Here is a 15,914-nt window from a genome sequence, read left to right as displayed (position 1 = left end):
TGTGCAGTAATATGGGTGCGTATGGCCTCAACAATGGAAAAAAGTGCTTCAATGTAACGGACAATCGGTTATGTCGGACGACCCCCCCCCCCCCTATTTGTCCATTCTATCAAGGTTCCACTGTATTAAGAAATAATCAAGTTGTACTGTTTTACTCTAATATAGAGGTGTCTTTTGACCAGATTGTCCAGAAGCAATATCACAAAAACCTTCCATTTTTTTTCCTGCACACAAAAAAAACGTCCATTTCTCCAGAATCTTTCGATTTTCAAAATTCCTGCCGTGTTCAAGGGGCCCATCCAACCACACTCAGCGTTTTGGCAAAATTACAAATTAGTTTAGCCACTAGCATAGCAACTAGCATGCTCCAGCATCATGTGACTGGCATGTCCGCCGCAGGCTGGATCTGTCCTGGTCCCGAATCGAGCTGTCGGCCAGCTGCTTCCGGACCTGCGAGACTGCGGGAACGCTTCAGATCCAGATCCGACGGCGTGGGACGAGCGCCGACCCGGCATACGTGGCCATCCGGGTACGAGCAGAGCCACGGACCAAAAAAATAAAAAACAACCAAGTGGTCAAAAGTAGCAATTACAGTGCAGCGTCTTCTGGCAGGTCCAGGACGGGACCGCCAAAGTGGGTCGGGACTTCACACACAGCACAGCCGCACTGATCCAGTTTGATCCAGGTGAGAGCAGAACGCGTAACGTTTGGACGCAACTTGTTAGCGTCCCGTGACATCAAGACGACCAATTTCTGAAATGTGAGATTTGAAAGAGTTTGCGATGAGCTATCATCCTGTTTCACTATGTTTCAACTTAAAAATCAAATCAAATCAAATAAAAGTCAGCGACTCCAGTCCCCATCTGTGGTGAGCCGTTAGTGTGCTGGCGGTGACGTACGTGTGCTCGCTCTCAGGCGTGGATAGGAAAACGTGGAGCATTTACCCGGAAGCCGACGGCCTGGAGGAGAACGACGAGAACTTGACGGTCACGCTGAAGGACCCGAAGAACGCCGTCCTGGGCCGGACGACCTTCGCCAGGGTGGAGATCGTCGACCCCAGAGGAGGTGACGTCCGCCGCGGCGTACACGTCCTCCACACGTTCCTCTTCCTGTCAACAATGTTCCTATTGGTATCCATCGGGGACATATTTGCCCTCAACGTGGAAAGCGACATGTTCCTATTCCTGTCTGTCTGTCAGGAACATATTTGTCCTCAGCCTAAGCATCAACATGTTCCTATTCCATTCCATCAGGAACATGTTTATCTTCAGCATGAACGGCAACATGTGCCTGTCCATCTTACATCCAGGACAAACACGTTTCAGGAACATGACCGCATTGACAGAAACAGGAACATTTGCATGTGCATGTTAAGGACAAACATGTTCCTGAAGGGCAGAAAAAGGATCATGTTGGGATTGTTTCAACAGGAATAGGAACATGTTTGTCCTTCGCGTGAACATCAGTTTCCTGTTCCTGTCCATCCTGAAAAAACATGAATGAATGAATGCCAACATGTTCCTGTCTGTTAGGAACACATTTGTCCTGAAGCTAAACATCAACATGAAAATATATTCCTGATGCACAGGAACATGTCGACAGAATCATTTTGATGTTCACGTTAAGGATAGCCATGTTCCCGATGGACAGGAACAGGAACATTCACGTTGAGGACAAACATGTTCTGTCAGGAAGCATGTTCCTGTTCCTGTCCATCGGGAACATGTTTGTCCTCAGCGTCAAAATGTTCCTGTTCCTGTCGGGAAATGTTTGTCCTCATATGATTAACATGTTCCTGTTCATGTTCCATTGGGAACATGTTGTGGAGAAACATGTTTTCCCTGAGGATAAACATTGTGTTATTGTTCCTGTTCCTCCCCATCAGGACGCTGTGACATGAGCGTGGCGAAGGCTGACGTGGCCCCGCCCCTTCCTCCCGTTACCCCGCCCACTCTGGCCGAGGATGACGCCATCCTGGATGTGGAGGCGGAGCTGATGTGGGAGAGCACCGCCCCTCCCCGCGGCGACGTCCCGAACCGCAGACACTTCGCTGACTACGACGGCCGAGGAAAGCCGCGGGACCAGGCGCAACCCGGACAGGCACAGGAGGAAGTGGCCGGGGATGCTGGGAACGCTGGACTCGAGGTAAGCAGAGCTGCGTTGGGAATCACCTCCTATTTGGCAATGAGTGAACGATTCGTAACGCTGTCGCTGTCAATCTAACGTTTTCCTGTGCTCAGGCGCTGTCAGCGGGAGCAAAGCCGGACCAGAAAGTCTGGAGGGTAAGGCACAACGCAGACTCCAAAAGAAGCTGAACCAGAACAATCAACAACCAGAACCAGATTCAAAACTTTAAAAAAAAATAAGAAACAGAATCAAACCAAGAATCATAACCAAAACAAACAAACAAAAACAGAATACAACCAGAATCAAAATAGGGCAAGATTCTGAATCAAAACAAGAATCTGATACACAAACTGAATCGAAAACATGAATCAGAAGAGAACCAGGACAAGATCAAAATCAAAACGAGATTAGGAACAGAATAAGCAGAATCAGATTCAAAACCTGAACACAAATCTGAACCAGGCTCAAAGCAACAAACGGAACCAGAACAAAAACCAGAATAGCACAACAATCAGAACCAGAATCAAAACATGCACAAGAAACAGAATCAAACGAAGAATCAGGCCAAGACTAACAACCAGAGCAAGAATCAAAATCAAACCAAGATTTGGAACAGAACATGAACAACCACAGATCTAGATTCAAAAGCAAAAATCAGAACCAGAGCAAGAACCGAGACAAGAACTAGAATTAGAAAAAGTATCACAACCAGATTTTCTTTTTCTTTCTTTTCATTTTGATGATTATAACTAATGAGAATCCCAAATTCAGTATCTCAGAAAATTTGAATATTACTTCAGACCGATACAAAAAAAAAGATATTTCTAGAAATGTCGTCCGACTGAAAAGTCCGAACATGAAAAGTAGGAGCGTGTACGGCACTCGATACTTAGTTGGGGCTCCTTTTTCCTGAACGACTGCAGCAATGCGGCGCGGCACGGTTGCAGGTTTTTGTTGTTGTTTTCGTTAGTTGATTAGTGTGGCACCGCGGGTGTCTTCAATATTGCAGTTTTCTGAGATACTCAATTTGGGGGTTGCATTAGTTGTCAGTTATAATCATCGACATTAAAAGAAATAAACACTTGAAATATGTCCGTCCGTGTGAAATGAATGTATACATTATACAAGTTTGACTTTTTGAATGGAATTACTGTAATAAATCAACTTTTTCACGATATTCTCACGACATGACCAGCACGTTTATCCTCCGTCAGTTCCACAGTCTGACATCCCTGCGGCTGGAGGAGATGGCGGCACCACCAGCAGGTGGCGCCACGCAGGAGAGCCGCCCGGGAAACGCCCCTCAGACGGATCGCGCAACAAGTGGGAAGAAGGAGGCGGAGCTACGCCACCGCAAAGTACTTTCAAAATGGCCGCTTGTTAGCCTTTAGCTTGCTAACAAGTGTGCGTCGTTAGGAAGAAAATAGAAAAAATATTTTTTTCAGGAAATAGACGACTTTTTCTCGAGAAAATATATGCTAGCATAGAAAAAAATGCAACTTTTTATCATGTACATGTACAACTTTAGATCTTAAAAAAAATACCATTTATTTCCTCAAAACCTTTTCTGAAGTATACCGCTTTTCCCAAATGTCAAAAGAAAATCTTAAAAATGTTTCTTTCTACATTTTTTTGTTTTCCTCAAAATACAGAATATATTTTTGGGAAAATGTCTTCTTTGTAGAAAAAAACTTTTTTTTAACCAATTTTTCTCAAAATCCACAGCTTTTTTTCTTAGTAGATATGACTTTTTTTCAAAAAAATATCAATCTTGACATTTTCTTGCCTTTTTTTTTTCTTTTTTTTCTAGATAATACTAGTTTTTCCAGCCGATATTACTTTTTTTTGTCGAGACTATACATCTTTTTAGGAATTATTTTCTGACATTTTTGCAGAAGTTGTGGAAGAAGGATGTTTTTTTCCACAGAATACGCAAGAAATAAAGAGACGACGGTTCGTGGGAAACGCACGACCTTTTGTGCAGAAATTGCGCAGCTTTTGTTCTCATCTTTGGCCCGCTAACGAGCACGTTTGTGTTTGTCTTCAGACGGGGAGATCGCCGAGCAGCCGGTGTGACGAGGGCTGGACTCACCACCGGGGGCGCTGTTACCTGGCCAGCTCGTCCGTCAGCAGCCGGGCTAGCGCCGAGCGCTCCTGCTCCTTCCTGTACGCTAAGTCCGCGAGCTAAGCGCAGTTAAGGAGCACGTGATCATTGTCGTCACGCGACCGAACGATTGACAGACCGTGCGAACGATCGACAGGTCCGACAGCGGTTTGCCGAGCGTCCGCTCCAGACGGCAGCTCGTGTGGCTCTGGAGATTTGGCGGGAAGAAGCCATTTTGGATCGCTCAGTCCCAGCTCGTCGCAACGCTTACAAAAGGTCGCACATCTATGCACGTTCTGGCACACAAAAACATGTGCACACCTACACGCTCACAAAAGGACACAAACATGCACACACCTGAGGGAAGGAGTCTTATTTAGTCACATTGAAACACGCACACACCAAGGCTCAAACTCACGTTAGCGGATTCCCCCGAGCTAACGCGAACGCGTGTGTTCATGTGTGTTTGCGCGTGTGGCGCTCAGGCCTCGGCGGCGTTCCGTCCGGCGGCGCGTCGTCGTCGTGTTTGCTGGCGGAGAACTCGTCACGATGGACGTCGGGCAGCTGCGACGTCGACTCGGAGCACGCCGTCATCTGCGAGGCGCCGCCTCGCCCTCGCTAAACGCGCTGAAGCTTGCGAGCCGGCGACGTCGTGATGATGAAGAGGATGACCTCGCTTACTTTCCTTTTTATTTCCTGTCGCTACTGTTGTTGTTGCCGAAACCATGTCAATTTCCCCATTGTGGGACTAATAAAGGGAATCCAATCGAATGACGACGGCATCTGAATGATCGATGGATATTTGGTCGCCCAGCACAGCGAGCCTGTGGGGCCGTTTGATGCCGCGCATATTAATGCAATATATTGTACTCCATCACATTTATTGAAGCTTCAAAAGTTTTCGAAGGCGAGGAAGTCGAGGCGAAAACGCGGAGGACCCAAGACCGGGGAAGCAGGGAGGTGAGGCAGGGGTGCAGGAGTCTCCAAAAAGATTTCATTCCAAATCAAAGGGAAACAAAGGTCATGGAAAAAGAAACTTAAACAAAAGTCCCACAACAGAAAACCAAAGTAACAAAGAAACACGTGAATACACCAAAAATGGAAACAAAACCTGACTGACAAACAAAACTCCTGATTCTCCTTTGCTCTGACATGCACTGTGAGCTGTAAGGTCTTCTCTTTCCTAATCAAGTCCAATCAGTATCATCAAACACAGCTGGACTCCAATGAAGGTGGAGGACCATCTCAACGATGAGCGGAAGAAATGGAAATAGCACCCGAGTTCAATATGTGAGTGTCACAGCAAAGGGTCTGAATAGTTTTAATGTTTTAAAAATAATTTCAACAATTGTGTTTTCTTCCTGACTTGAGTTTTACTGGCTGAAAATATGTTTGCAAGTTGTGTCTAACTAGGCCAAAAGTGCTTAAGGTTCCACCCAAAGAGTGACCGAGTCTTTGAGTGGCTTCAGGGCACTGCAGCATTTGGTTGTGTTGGAAGTGAGCGTCTATAAAGTGCGTTTCCCATCACAGATCCCTTTCGAGGCTGGACCTCATCCAAGTGGGAAAACTGCTCAAGCATTTATCCTTAAACTCTTACGCTCAATTTTGAACACTACTCGAACGACTGTTTTACACTAACCTAAATGCTCGTTCTACTAGTGCGCTGAATTGTGGACAAAGGGCGTCCCGGTGCAACGCACCTTAAGCAGGATAGCTCAAGATATGGAATAAATGCGCAAACGGCTTTCCATACAGACGTCATTCTCGCTGCAGTCGTGCGCGCTAGCTAGCGTCGCTACAACGGCAGATCGCAAACGTTCGGAGAGCCCATAGGACGTGAACCCGTTCAGTTTTCATACTGAACGTCGTACGCTAGCGGCCCGTTGACGGCAAATCCCAGATAGAAGGAAATCTTCTCGGTGCTGCAGCCGCTGCGAATCCCGCTGCGGCGAGCCGGATGCACGGGAATCTTCAGTCTGCCGTAGTTGGCGAAGACTTCGCCTTGCTCGATGGTGCCGGCGACTCGCAGCAGGCGGCTGCTGATGTCCTTTTCCTTGAAGATGTCGCCGTTCCACCACAGCTGTGCCAGTATGTCGCGTGGCATCTTGCGAAGGAAGTTCCTATCCAGGCTGGGTTTGGACACCAGTCTCTTGAGCCCGTCTTCATTTCCCAAATAGAGGTGCGCGATGGTGCTTCTCTTGTAGAACAACTTGGACAGATGCTTGCGGGACGAAGCGCGAATGGCGTTGAGGTATGTTCGGATTTCAGAGTTTTCCTCGGACGGCGTGGGCCAGAAGAAGAGGACAGCCAGGTAGTACGGGTCCGGGACGGTGTAATTGTACCCGACGACCTGCAGGGCCTCCAGGAGAAGATCGCGCAGCTGCTTGTAGCTCTTCAGCAGCTTGTAGCTCTTCAGCAGCTTGGACTTTGGCTGCAAAAGGTAAAGGACCACGTTTGCCAAAATGTAATTGAGCTTCACTTGAATGTTCTGCTTCTGCTTGACCATCTGTTGTAAGAAGGCGTAAGATTCCACAATCTTTTCCATCTCCTCGGCGGACCGGTCCAAGTGTTGCAGAACTCCAGAGAAGGTGTCCGCTTGGTGCTTCTCCAGATAGATGCGGTGTTCCTCCAGGATCAAGTTTAATTTCAATTTGGGGTTGTCTTCTTTGACTTTTCTCAGCTCCTCCGGTGCCGTGCAAAAGAGATCCACATACTTCTTGAAGTGGTCGCACACGGTTCTGTTGTTGACCGTGTCAAACTCAAAGTTGCCTTTGGTGTAGGTGAAGTAGCAGTTGAGGAAGTCAAACTTCTTCTTGACTTCAGGCTTCAGGTTGAGTAGGAAGGGCTCGTGGTCCTTGATGATTTCGGCACATTTGTTGTTGACCGCATTGTTGGCTTTGTGAACGCTGTCTATGGGAATGGAACCGTTGAGGAAGCTCTGGAAGTACTTTTTCGTCATGGGGTCGCGTTCCTGGAAGAACGGAAGCTTAGCCAGGAACTCAAAGACGATGAAAGACATCTCCAGCACTCCCACGTGGCCGTAAATGTTGTAACCCTTCCGCGGGAAGTCGGCCGACTTGTCGTCTGGATTCTCCGCTTGCGAATTTTCTGCGTTGTCCGACTGCTCTTGGGCCCTTTGGAATGCTCGGATCCCGTTCATAGCCAAGCGGATGTTGGTGTCCAGGTCGTCCGGATTGTGCGCCCATTCTTGTTTTTCTTTGTCCATGTTGGACCGCAAGTTACTTTTGTACACTTGTGCAATGGTGTCTATGGTGTACGGGTTTTGCGCAATATTCTTGGCCTTCTCGGCCCACCTGAGCGCCTCGGCAAAGTCTCGCTCGTTGATGTACAGATAGCGTGCCAGGGCCTGAGGGATGGAGGCTCTGTCTCGAAACCTGGAAGAGGCTTTGACAAAAATGTCCTGCACCGTTTGGCCGCCCTGCTGCTGGTGGATCTTGTCTATGAGGGGAGAGAAGAGTTCCCGCTCGTCGCCGTCTTTCTTGCGTTGTCTTCGGATCAACATGCGCTCGATGGAATGCATGAGTCTGTCCTTGACCACACCGTCGCTGAAGAACAGATCGTAGTGGAGCATATGTAAGGTGATGTCGCTGACCTTCAAGAAGTATCTCCTCTCCAAGACCTCCAGACAGGCGGCTCCGATGGTATGATGGAGGAGCCGCAGCCTTTTGTAGCCACCGCACTCTTCCACTCTGTCCACGATGAGGACGTTGGAGAACAACTTCATTGTGTCCAGCACGCGGTACTCTGGGTCACGCGTCATTTTCACCCCCAAAAAATCTTCACACAGCGACAGCGCCATCCCCGATTCCGCCACGTAGTTGTTGAGAAGTGCCAGAAAAGAGAAGAGCTTGCCGTCGTCCGTGCTGGGGTCAAAGTTATTCAGCGTGTTGTGAGCCACGTCGTCGATGTACTTCTGGTCAAAGTTGCTCTTCATGATCATGAAGGTGTAAAAGTTTTCCGGCTTCTCGTGAGTCTCCTGGAGTTCTTCCAGCTTCTTTTCGAATTCGCCCTGCTCGTGCGACGTCAGCGAGGCGGTGATGTACTGACACTGCATGTAGTTCGAATGCTTGCACAGCTTCTTTGGGATGTGCGAGCGAACGCAGTTGAGCACCGTGACTTTGCAGTTTGGCCCATCATCTACGTTGGTGCCTTGCGAGTCCTCCACCGCCTTGCGGATGCAGTTGACCAGGTCGTAAGGGTTATCCAGCTCCTTCACGTCGTCCACCAGCAGCAAGACCGGACATTGCCTTTTGCTTTCCAGCTTCATGAGGTGAATGATCTGGTCGGCGATTTCCTCTTTGGGCAGTTTGGTGTCTTTCAGCAAGGCGCATCGAAATTCGCTGCGAAGGTCCCACATGACGTGCATGGCCAAGGTGGTCGCGCCGCAGCCCGGATGGTGGTACAAGTTGATTAGGACGCAAGCGTCTCTCTGCTCGGAGCAAATCATTTTCATCACATTGCTGTACTTGTCTCTCTTGACAAACGTCTTCTTGCTGTCTTTGTCGCAGAAGTAAAAGTTCCACCACTTGACTTTGCCTCCTCGGTAGAACTCCTCCTCCTGACGCCTCCGGAAGTCGACGAACTCTGGACTCTTTTCGTCTTCGTAAACATTTTCACACTGATTCAGGAACAAAATGTCCAAGGCTGTCATGAGGTCTTTGTCCTTTTGCTTCAGGACAACGATGCTGGAGTCGGACGACGGCAGCAGCATCGCGGGCGACTGGCTGAACGGTCCCAGCGCCGCAACTGTCCCGTTCACCTGGGACAAGGTCAGCTCGTAGATGGACAACGGGTCGATGTCAAAGTCAGACTTGTCGGCGATGAGCTCCTTCCACTTGGAGTATACGCCGGTGGATTCACAGATGGTGACGATGCTCTGCTGCTCGATGTACTTCAGGAAGGAGCGGTAGGTCTCAAAAACGGGGTCGGTGTCCACATACACGGACGACAGCAGCAGGAAAATGATGAGGCCTTGTCCATTACGAACAAAGTCACAGCTGCAGATCTGCCCCACCATATGTTCCACATCTTTGCAATACTTCTTCCACCAGGTCCTGTAGTCCAGCTCCTTGTTGTCATTGCTCTGGATGTCGTTTCTGCCGTTGCAGAAGACCCAGCTGGTCTGATCGTAGAGGTTCAGGCTGCTGACCAAGGAGTCCAAGTGGCCCTTGTACTGCGACGGCGAGTGCAGGTTGGCCACGCGGGTCTCCTTGTAGGCCCGACACAGTCCCTGAGGGCCGTTGGAGTTTGGGTCGAAGTCCAACACGCAGAAGAGTTCCAGTTTGCTGAGAAACTGGAGGTGCTGGACTTGTTCTGGGCTGCTCTTGTTCACCACCACAACAAAACGGTCGCCACTGTCCAGCGAGTTCCCGCCGCACGTCAGCAGGTTCTTGAGTTTTTCCCCTTGGTTCAGCTCTCTCGTTAGCTCCGCCTCCTCAGAGCAGCTCATCATCTGACCTGCGTCAACTGGAGACAACAACATACAAACATCAACAACTCCGTCTTGATCCGAGTCCATGTGTTCATTTCTATTGGCCACCCGCAAACGTTGGATGGACTCAACTGACTCTTCTTGGTTGTGGAACTGTTTCACCTTTAACCCCAAAAAAGGAAAAAAATAATTATAAAAAAAATTAAGAAATATTGTTATATACTTTTGAGAAGTCAGATTTTTTTGTAGAAAGTCATATACTGTATTTCTGTCTTATATTTCAGAATGTTCTACATTTATTTTCTTGAAAAGGTTGCATATTTTTGAAAAAATGACATTTATGAAAAATGTACTTTTGACAAAAGTGTATATTTATATTTCTGAACGTTGTGTATTTGATTTTTTTTTATCTTGAAAAAGTTGTATAACTCTGACAAACTTCATATTTTTGTAGAAGTGATATTGAAAAAAGTACACCCCCAATTCCAATGAAGTTGGGACGTTGTGTTAAACAGAAATCAAAACAGAATACAATGATTTGCAAATCATGTTCAACCTATATTTCATTGAATACACGACAAAGACATTTCATCTTCAAACTGATCAACTTTATTGTTTTTAGCAAACAATCATTCACTTGGAATTTGATGGCTGCAACACATTCCCAAGAAGCTGGGACAGGCTCGTGTTTACCAGTGTGTTGCATCACCTTTTCTTTGAGCAACATTCAATAAACGTTTGGGAACTGAGGACACTCATTGTTGAAGCTTTGTAGGTGGAATTCTTTCCCATTCTCGCTCGATGTACAGCTTCAGCCGTTCAACAGTCCGGGGTCTCCGTTGTCGTATTTTACGTTCATAATGCGCCACACATTTTCAATGGGAGACGGGCAGGCCAGTCTAGTACCCGCACTCTTTTACTACCAAGCCACGCTGTTGTAACACGTGCAGAATGTGGTTTGGCATTGTCTTGCTGAAATAAGCAGGGGCGTCCGTGAAAAAGCCGTCGCTTGGATGGCAGCATATGTTTCTCCAAAACCTGTATGTACCTTTCAGCATTAATGGTGCCTTCACAGATGTGTAAGTTACCCATGCCATCGGCACTAACGCAGCCCCATACCATCACAGATGCCGGCTTTTGAACTTTGCGTCCATAACAGTCCGGATGGTTCTTTTCCTCGTTGGCCTGGACAAAAACGATGTCCACAATTTCCAAAAACAATTTGAAATGTGGACTCGTCGGACCAGAGAACACTTTTCCACTTTGGGTCGGTCCCTCTTAGATGAGCTCGGGCCCAGAGAAGCCGGCGGCGTTTCTGGGTGTTGTTGATAAATGGCTTTTGCTTTGCATAGTAGAGTTTCAAGTTGCACTTACGGACGTAGCGCCGAAATGTATTTACTGACATTGGTTTTCTGAAGTGTTCCTGAGCCCACGTGGTGATATCCTTTACACATGGTCGGTTTTTGATGCAGCGCCGCGTGAGGGATCGAAGGTCACGGGCATTCAATGTCAGTTTTCAGCCTTGCCGATTACATGCAGTGAGTTCTCCAGATTTTCTGAACCTTTTGATGATATTCTGGACCGTAGATGATGAAATCCCTCAATTCCTCGCAATTGTACGTTGAGGAACATTGTCCTTAAACTGTTGGACAATTTTCTCACACACTTGTTCACAAAGAGGCGAACCTCGCCCCATCTTTGCTTGTGAATGACTGAGCACTTCAGGGAAGCAATCACGGCCCCCACCTGTTCCCAATGAGCCTGTTCACCTGTGGGATGTTCCAAACACGTGTTGGATGAGCATTCCTCAACTTTCTCACTCTTTTTTGGAACGTGTTGCAGCCATCAAATTCCAAGTTGATGATTATTTGCTCAAAACAATCAAGTCGATCAGTTTGAACATGAAATATCTCGTCTTTGTAGCGTATTCAATGAAATATAGGTCGAACATGATTTGCAAATCATTGTATTCTCTTTTTATTTATTTTTAACACAACGTCCCAACTTCATTGGAATTGGGGTTGTAGTACCGGTATATATTTTACCCCCCCCACCCCCACACGCACAAAAAAAGCATATTTTTTTTAAATCACATTGTATGTTTCCCCCAACAAAAAGTTATTTTTGAAGAGCGGTATATCCCCCCCTCCCCAAAAAAAGTATATTTCATAGAAAGTTGTATATTTTGAAAAATAAAGTTGGATTTGGTCCCAAACGTTCAACTGTTGCGGATTCTAGTTAGTTAGTTAGTTAGTTGGCTTTGCATTGTAAGACACACTTCAGGCAACTGGATTGTTCGCAGTTCAAGGTTTGCACATTGTTGTTGTCGCCATCAGTTGAAGCAGCTCAGCTGACGATACGCTGTCCTATATTTCAGAACTTTTTTATATTTCTGGAAAGTCGTATTTTCCCGACAAAAGGGGAATATTTGTGAAAAAAGGCTATACATTTGAAAGAAAATCTGTATGTTTTGGAGGAAAAGGTGATAATGTATGTTTTCAAAAATTCTTGTCGATATATTTCCCAAAAAGGTAATCTTTTCAAGAATGCTGTATATTGCTTGTATATTTTCTAGAAGTCCTATTTTTCAGAAGAAATCGTATAGCTTGTAGAAAGTCATATTTCCGTCCATCTTTTTTCTTGCGGGGGCACCAGGGAAGCCCACACTTCCCACTCTCATATATTGCCCATTTTTTAAAAGCATTTTCTAGTTTAGATTGTCAAACTTGGATATTTACAATTAATGGAGTATTTTTTGAAGTCATTTTTTCAAGAAAAAAAAAAAGTATATATATATTTTTCAAGTCATATTTTCTAGTATAGTACCAAAAGAAAGTCGTACGTTTCCGAAAAAAAAAGTATATTTCGTGGGAACGTTGTTGATTACCCACAAAAGTTGTCGATGTAGAGGAAAGAAGTTGTGTGTGTTCTTAAAAGTGTACATCAAAAAGTTCCACTTTTGCCAATGCTAGCGAGCGACTTAGCTTAAGATGAGCCTGAAAAAGGCCGAGTGGAGGCAACAGCTGACCCGCTTGAACCGGAGACCACAACGAGCTACAAACGTGTACAAAGCCGTCCCGATGCGAGTCCGGTCGTCCAGTCGTTCTCGCGTCAAAAAGTCGAACGGACGACACGGACTCTTCTCGCTCACGGGAGACGACGACGTCCGGAAGACTTCGTCCGAAAGCCTCTATTGGACTTTCGCGGGCGGACGACACATATTTGCGCTCCCGCTTCGCCGGCTCACCCGAGATCTTCTCCAGTCTGCCGGCGAGGTCGTTCTGGTTGATCTGGACCAGAACCTCTCTGGTGACTTCTAGCGCGCGGTCCGCGTGGTGGTCGCTGAGGATCTTGGCCGTGTCGAGCGTGTCGCGGCCCTCCAGCTTCCCCCAAGCCATCGGCTGGTCTTTCCCATTCCTCTTGTCCTGTAAGACGAAGTGAAACTTCTTCAAGTCCTTTTCTCCGAGCTCCTCCAGGATTTTCTGGACCGTCACTCTGCTGTGGACTGCCGGCTGCGCTTTTTCCTGTCGGGACCACAGACACCAACCGCACATGAACATCTCCGGTAGACACTTGCAAGTATTTCATACATTTGGAGAGTTCAACAGGGCGTGTTGAACTCCTGCGGGCGAGGATCGCCGTCGCGCGACAACTCGTCCGACAACGCGCCCCGTCGAAAATGTTCGAAAAATCGCCACCTTCCGGGCCACCGATAAACCTGGCCCGCCGGATCTTGCTGACCTCCTTCGCCTCGTCTCAGATCTTCGTCCTCCATCCACCTCAGCATCTCTTCTGCCTGTCTGTCTGCCCACCAGGGGGCGTAGCCTTCTGTAACCCCCCCCCCGCCCCCCTTTTCCCTGAACTAAAGCATTTTTTTCAGAACTGTGTCTTTGGCTTTTCAGAATCATTCACTCATTCCCTCCTCCTTAATCACTACAAAATGGATTTTTATAACGCGCACTTATCGGTCAAATGGTCGACTTTCCCTCTTGACTTTTCGTTGTTTTACGTCGTGTTGTCATTCGTGGAGGTTGGCGGAAAAAAAGAAAAAAAAAAAAAAGCACCAAGCTTTTTTTTTTTTTTTTGACAAAATAAGAAGTACAAAGTAGAATCAAGTGTTTGTTTTGGTTACTTCCCACCACTGCAGGATCGTTACCTTGACTTGCTTCCTTTTGAGTGTGCGAACATTGTTGTCCGGAATGTTCGCGAGCTTTCGCGTCCCTTTTTTCCCATCGGCGCGGTTGTGGCGAGCTTCGGCCGCATCCCGTCGGTCCGCGCCGCCGCCATCGCCGCCGGGTTGCGCTTTGTCTTTGAGCTCGCTAACTTTTTTCAGGATGTGCACGGCCGGACCGGTCCGGATGCCGAGGTCCACGAAGTCCTTCTTGCCGAAGCAAAGCAGACAATTTCCCGAGACGTCTTCCTCCAGGAGGCGGTCTGCGTATTCCTGGTTTCTAGGCAAGTGAGGGAGCAGCCACTGGAAAACCACCTCGGGGCTCCACGTCTCCACGCCACAAAAGGGGGGCGCCGCGCCCCTCTCGCCCTTTTTCAGCCGCTCCAGGGACCTGCTGATCAAGACGGCGGGACCGTGCTTGATTCCCAGGTCCAGGATGTCTTTTTTCTCAAAGCCCAGCAGGAATTGTCCTTCCACCACCTCTGCGGCCAAGATGTCCGCCAACGTCGGGTCCAGACCGACGTCGGCCGTCAGCCAGCGGGCCACGTCCGCGGACGTCCACTCGCAGACGTCGGCCGGCAGCTCGTGCGATGCCGGCGGCCCGACGGCGCGCGTTCCATGCATCCTGGAAAAGTTACTTTGATATTAGCATTTCACTAAATACCAAAACATACCCATTTTTTTTTCAGAAATATATGACTTCCCATTAATATATATATTAATATATATTATTAATAACTGTACGTTCTCTGGAAATTGACAACTTTTAAGGAAATCTACAACAAGTGTTAACTTCAATTCAAGACCGTGTCAGTGTTTGGCTATGCGACCACGTGTACTGCTCGAGACGCACCTGTTAGCACTGGAAGTCCGCATGAGTCCAAACTGAACCCCCTTTTTTTTTTTTTTTTTTTTTTTTTTTTTTTTTTTAAATAATTGAATTTGGATTGTGCTGACTGTTTAAACCCCTACGCTAAATCCCTTTAAGAACAAATGTGATGTGCAGAGCTGTGGGAACGGTAGAGGACTAAAGTGGATGAGCCACACAATGAAGTTATGGGAAAGAGTAGTGGAGGCTAGACTCGGGACAGAAGTGAGTATTTGCGACCCCTCAGTGGACAAGCCCAAAAGCAAAAGAAGAAGAGGAGTAAAACTCTCGGCCCGTCATGCAAAACTAGTCAAGTCAAATCACGCCCAGCGCATCCTGAAGGAAAATAATTTTGGCAGGCGCTCCATTAGTATGATACAAGTCGACACAGCCAAATGATTAGGAACCCCGAATGAATAACAACACAGTAAAATGCTCGTTCTTAAATAAAACCCGAGTCTGATGTGAAACGTCGTCAGCTATCAGTTAGTTGGTGCACCAATAAATGCCGACGACGCGTTTCTGCGGCCGAAGAAAAGTTTTTGGACCGTTCACTGCGCAAGGTCGCGGGGACGCGCACACTCGCTCACCCCGCTCACGTTTTCCAGCTTCGTCGTGTTCTCCCTTTCCAAAACTTCCAGCCAAGAATTGATAACAATATCAACTTTTGTAACTTTCTTTCGTACCTCACGCAAGTCGGCCGCCTCTCCTGTGCTCCGATCACTTTCGTTTTCCGCTCACTTACTTCCTGGGAAGAGGGGGCGGGGCGAGAGGGGGCGGCTGGTGGAGGGCAAAACTCGGCAAAGTTGAATCCGAATCAGAATCAGAATCAGAATGCCCCGAAGCCATTCCAAATGCTGCGTTGATTCTTGAATGCTGCGTTGATTCAAATAAAAAGAAGATTGAGACTTTGGGGGAAAGTCTGCGACTCAACCGTCAAATGTGATCGAAGTCGTTCAAACGTTGAGCCGCCTGCATTGGAAGTAGATTTTCAAAAAGACTCAAAGTAATATACTGGATATTTTTGTCCAAATATTTACTGTATATTTACAGGAAGACAATTTCCAGAAAAGTGGGGAAACATCTTAAAAAGTCATACATTTCAGAATTTGTGTACATATTTTAGGGGGGGGAAATGTGTAAATTTCCCCCCAAAATGTTGTATATTTTTGAAAAAAGGAGCATCTTTCCA

The 15,914-nt window shown here is 47.2% G+C and overlaps 2 protein-coding genes across 4 annotated transcripts in view; one reads left to right on the top strand and one right to left on the bottom strand.

Moving 5' to 3' along the window:
* frem1b (Fras1 related extracellular matrix 1b) overlaps positions 1-5,002 on the top strand; it is a 37,150-nt gene extending 32,148 nt beyond the window's left edge. The window contains exons 28-36 of the mRNA XM_061780402.1: positions 400-529; positions 613-685; positions 916-1,065; positions 1,886-2,145; positions 2,241-2,282; positions 3,342-3,485; positions 4,175-4,293; positions 4,389-4,507; positions 4,717-5,002. Of these exons, the coding sequence (XP_061636386.1) occupies positions 400-529; positions 613-685; positions 916-1,065; positions 1,886-2,145; positions 2,241-2,282; positions 3,342-3,485; positions 4,175-4,293; positions 4,389-4,507; positions 4,717-4,853 (1,174 nt within the window). The 3' untranslated portion in view covers positions 4,854-5,002. The remainder of the gene's footprint in view (positions 1-399; positions 530-612; positions 686-915; positions 1,066-1,885; positions 2,146-2,240; positions 2,283-3,341; positions 3,486-4,174; positions 4,294-4,388; positions 4,508-4,716) is intronic.
* A 93-nt stretch (positions 5,003-5,095) lies between these two features.
* LOC133481259 (sterile alpha motif domain-containing protein 9-like) lies at positions 5,096-15,523 on the bottom strand. Of its 3 annotated transcripts, none has more exons than XM_061780403.1 (4): positions 15,409-15,523; positions 13,840-14,479; positions 12,931-13,207; positions 5,096-9,718 (listed from the first exon to the last, which is right to left on the bottom strand). In XM_061780403.1, exons 2-4 carry the CDS (start codon positions 14,476-14,478, stop codon positions 6,078-6,080), a joined length of 4,557 nt encoding a protein of 1,518 aa, XP_061636387.1. In that variant the 5' UTR covers position 14,479; positions 15,409-15,523; the 3' UTR covers positions 5,096-6,077. The 3 variants fall into 3 exon arrangements, with proteins under 3 accessions (XP_061636387.1, XP_061636388.1, XP_061636389.1); XM_061780404.1 differs by having other exon boundaries at positions 15,313-15,452; XM_061780405.1 differs by having other exon boundaries at positions 15,322-15,410.
* Between the last annotated feature and the right edge of the window lie 391 nt (positions 15,524-15,914).

The sequence above is a fragment of the Phyllopteryx taeniolatus genome, chromosome 7 (genome assembly GCF_024500385.1).
Source record: "Phyllopteryx taeniolatus isolate TA_2022b chromosome 7, UOR_Ptae_1.2, whole genome shotgun sequence".
In the NCBI taxonomy this organism is placed as follows: domain Eukaryota; kingdom Metazoa; phylum Chordata; class Actinopteri; order Syngnathiformes; family Syngnathidae; genus Phyllopteryx; species Phyllopteryx taeniolatus.
Note: the sequence above shows the minus strand (reverse complement) of the source record. Positions and strands in the feature narration are given on the sequence as shown.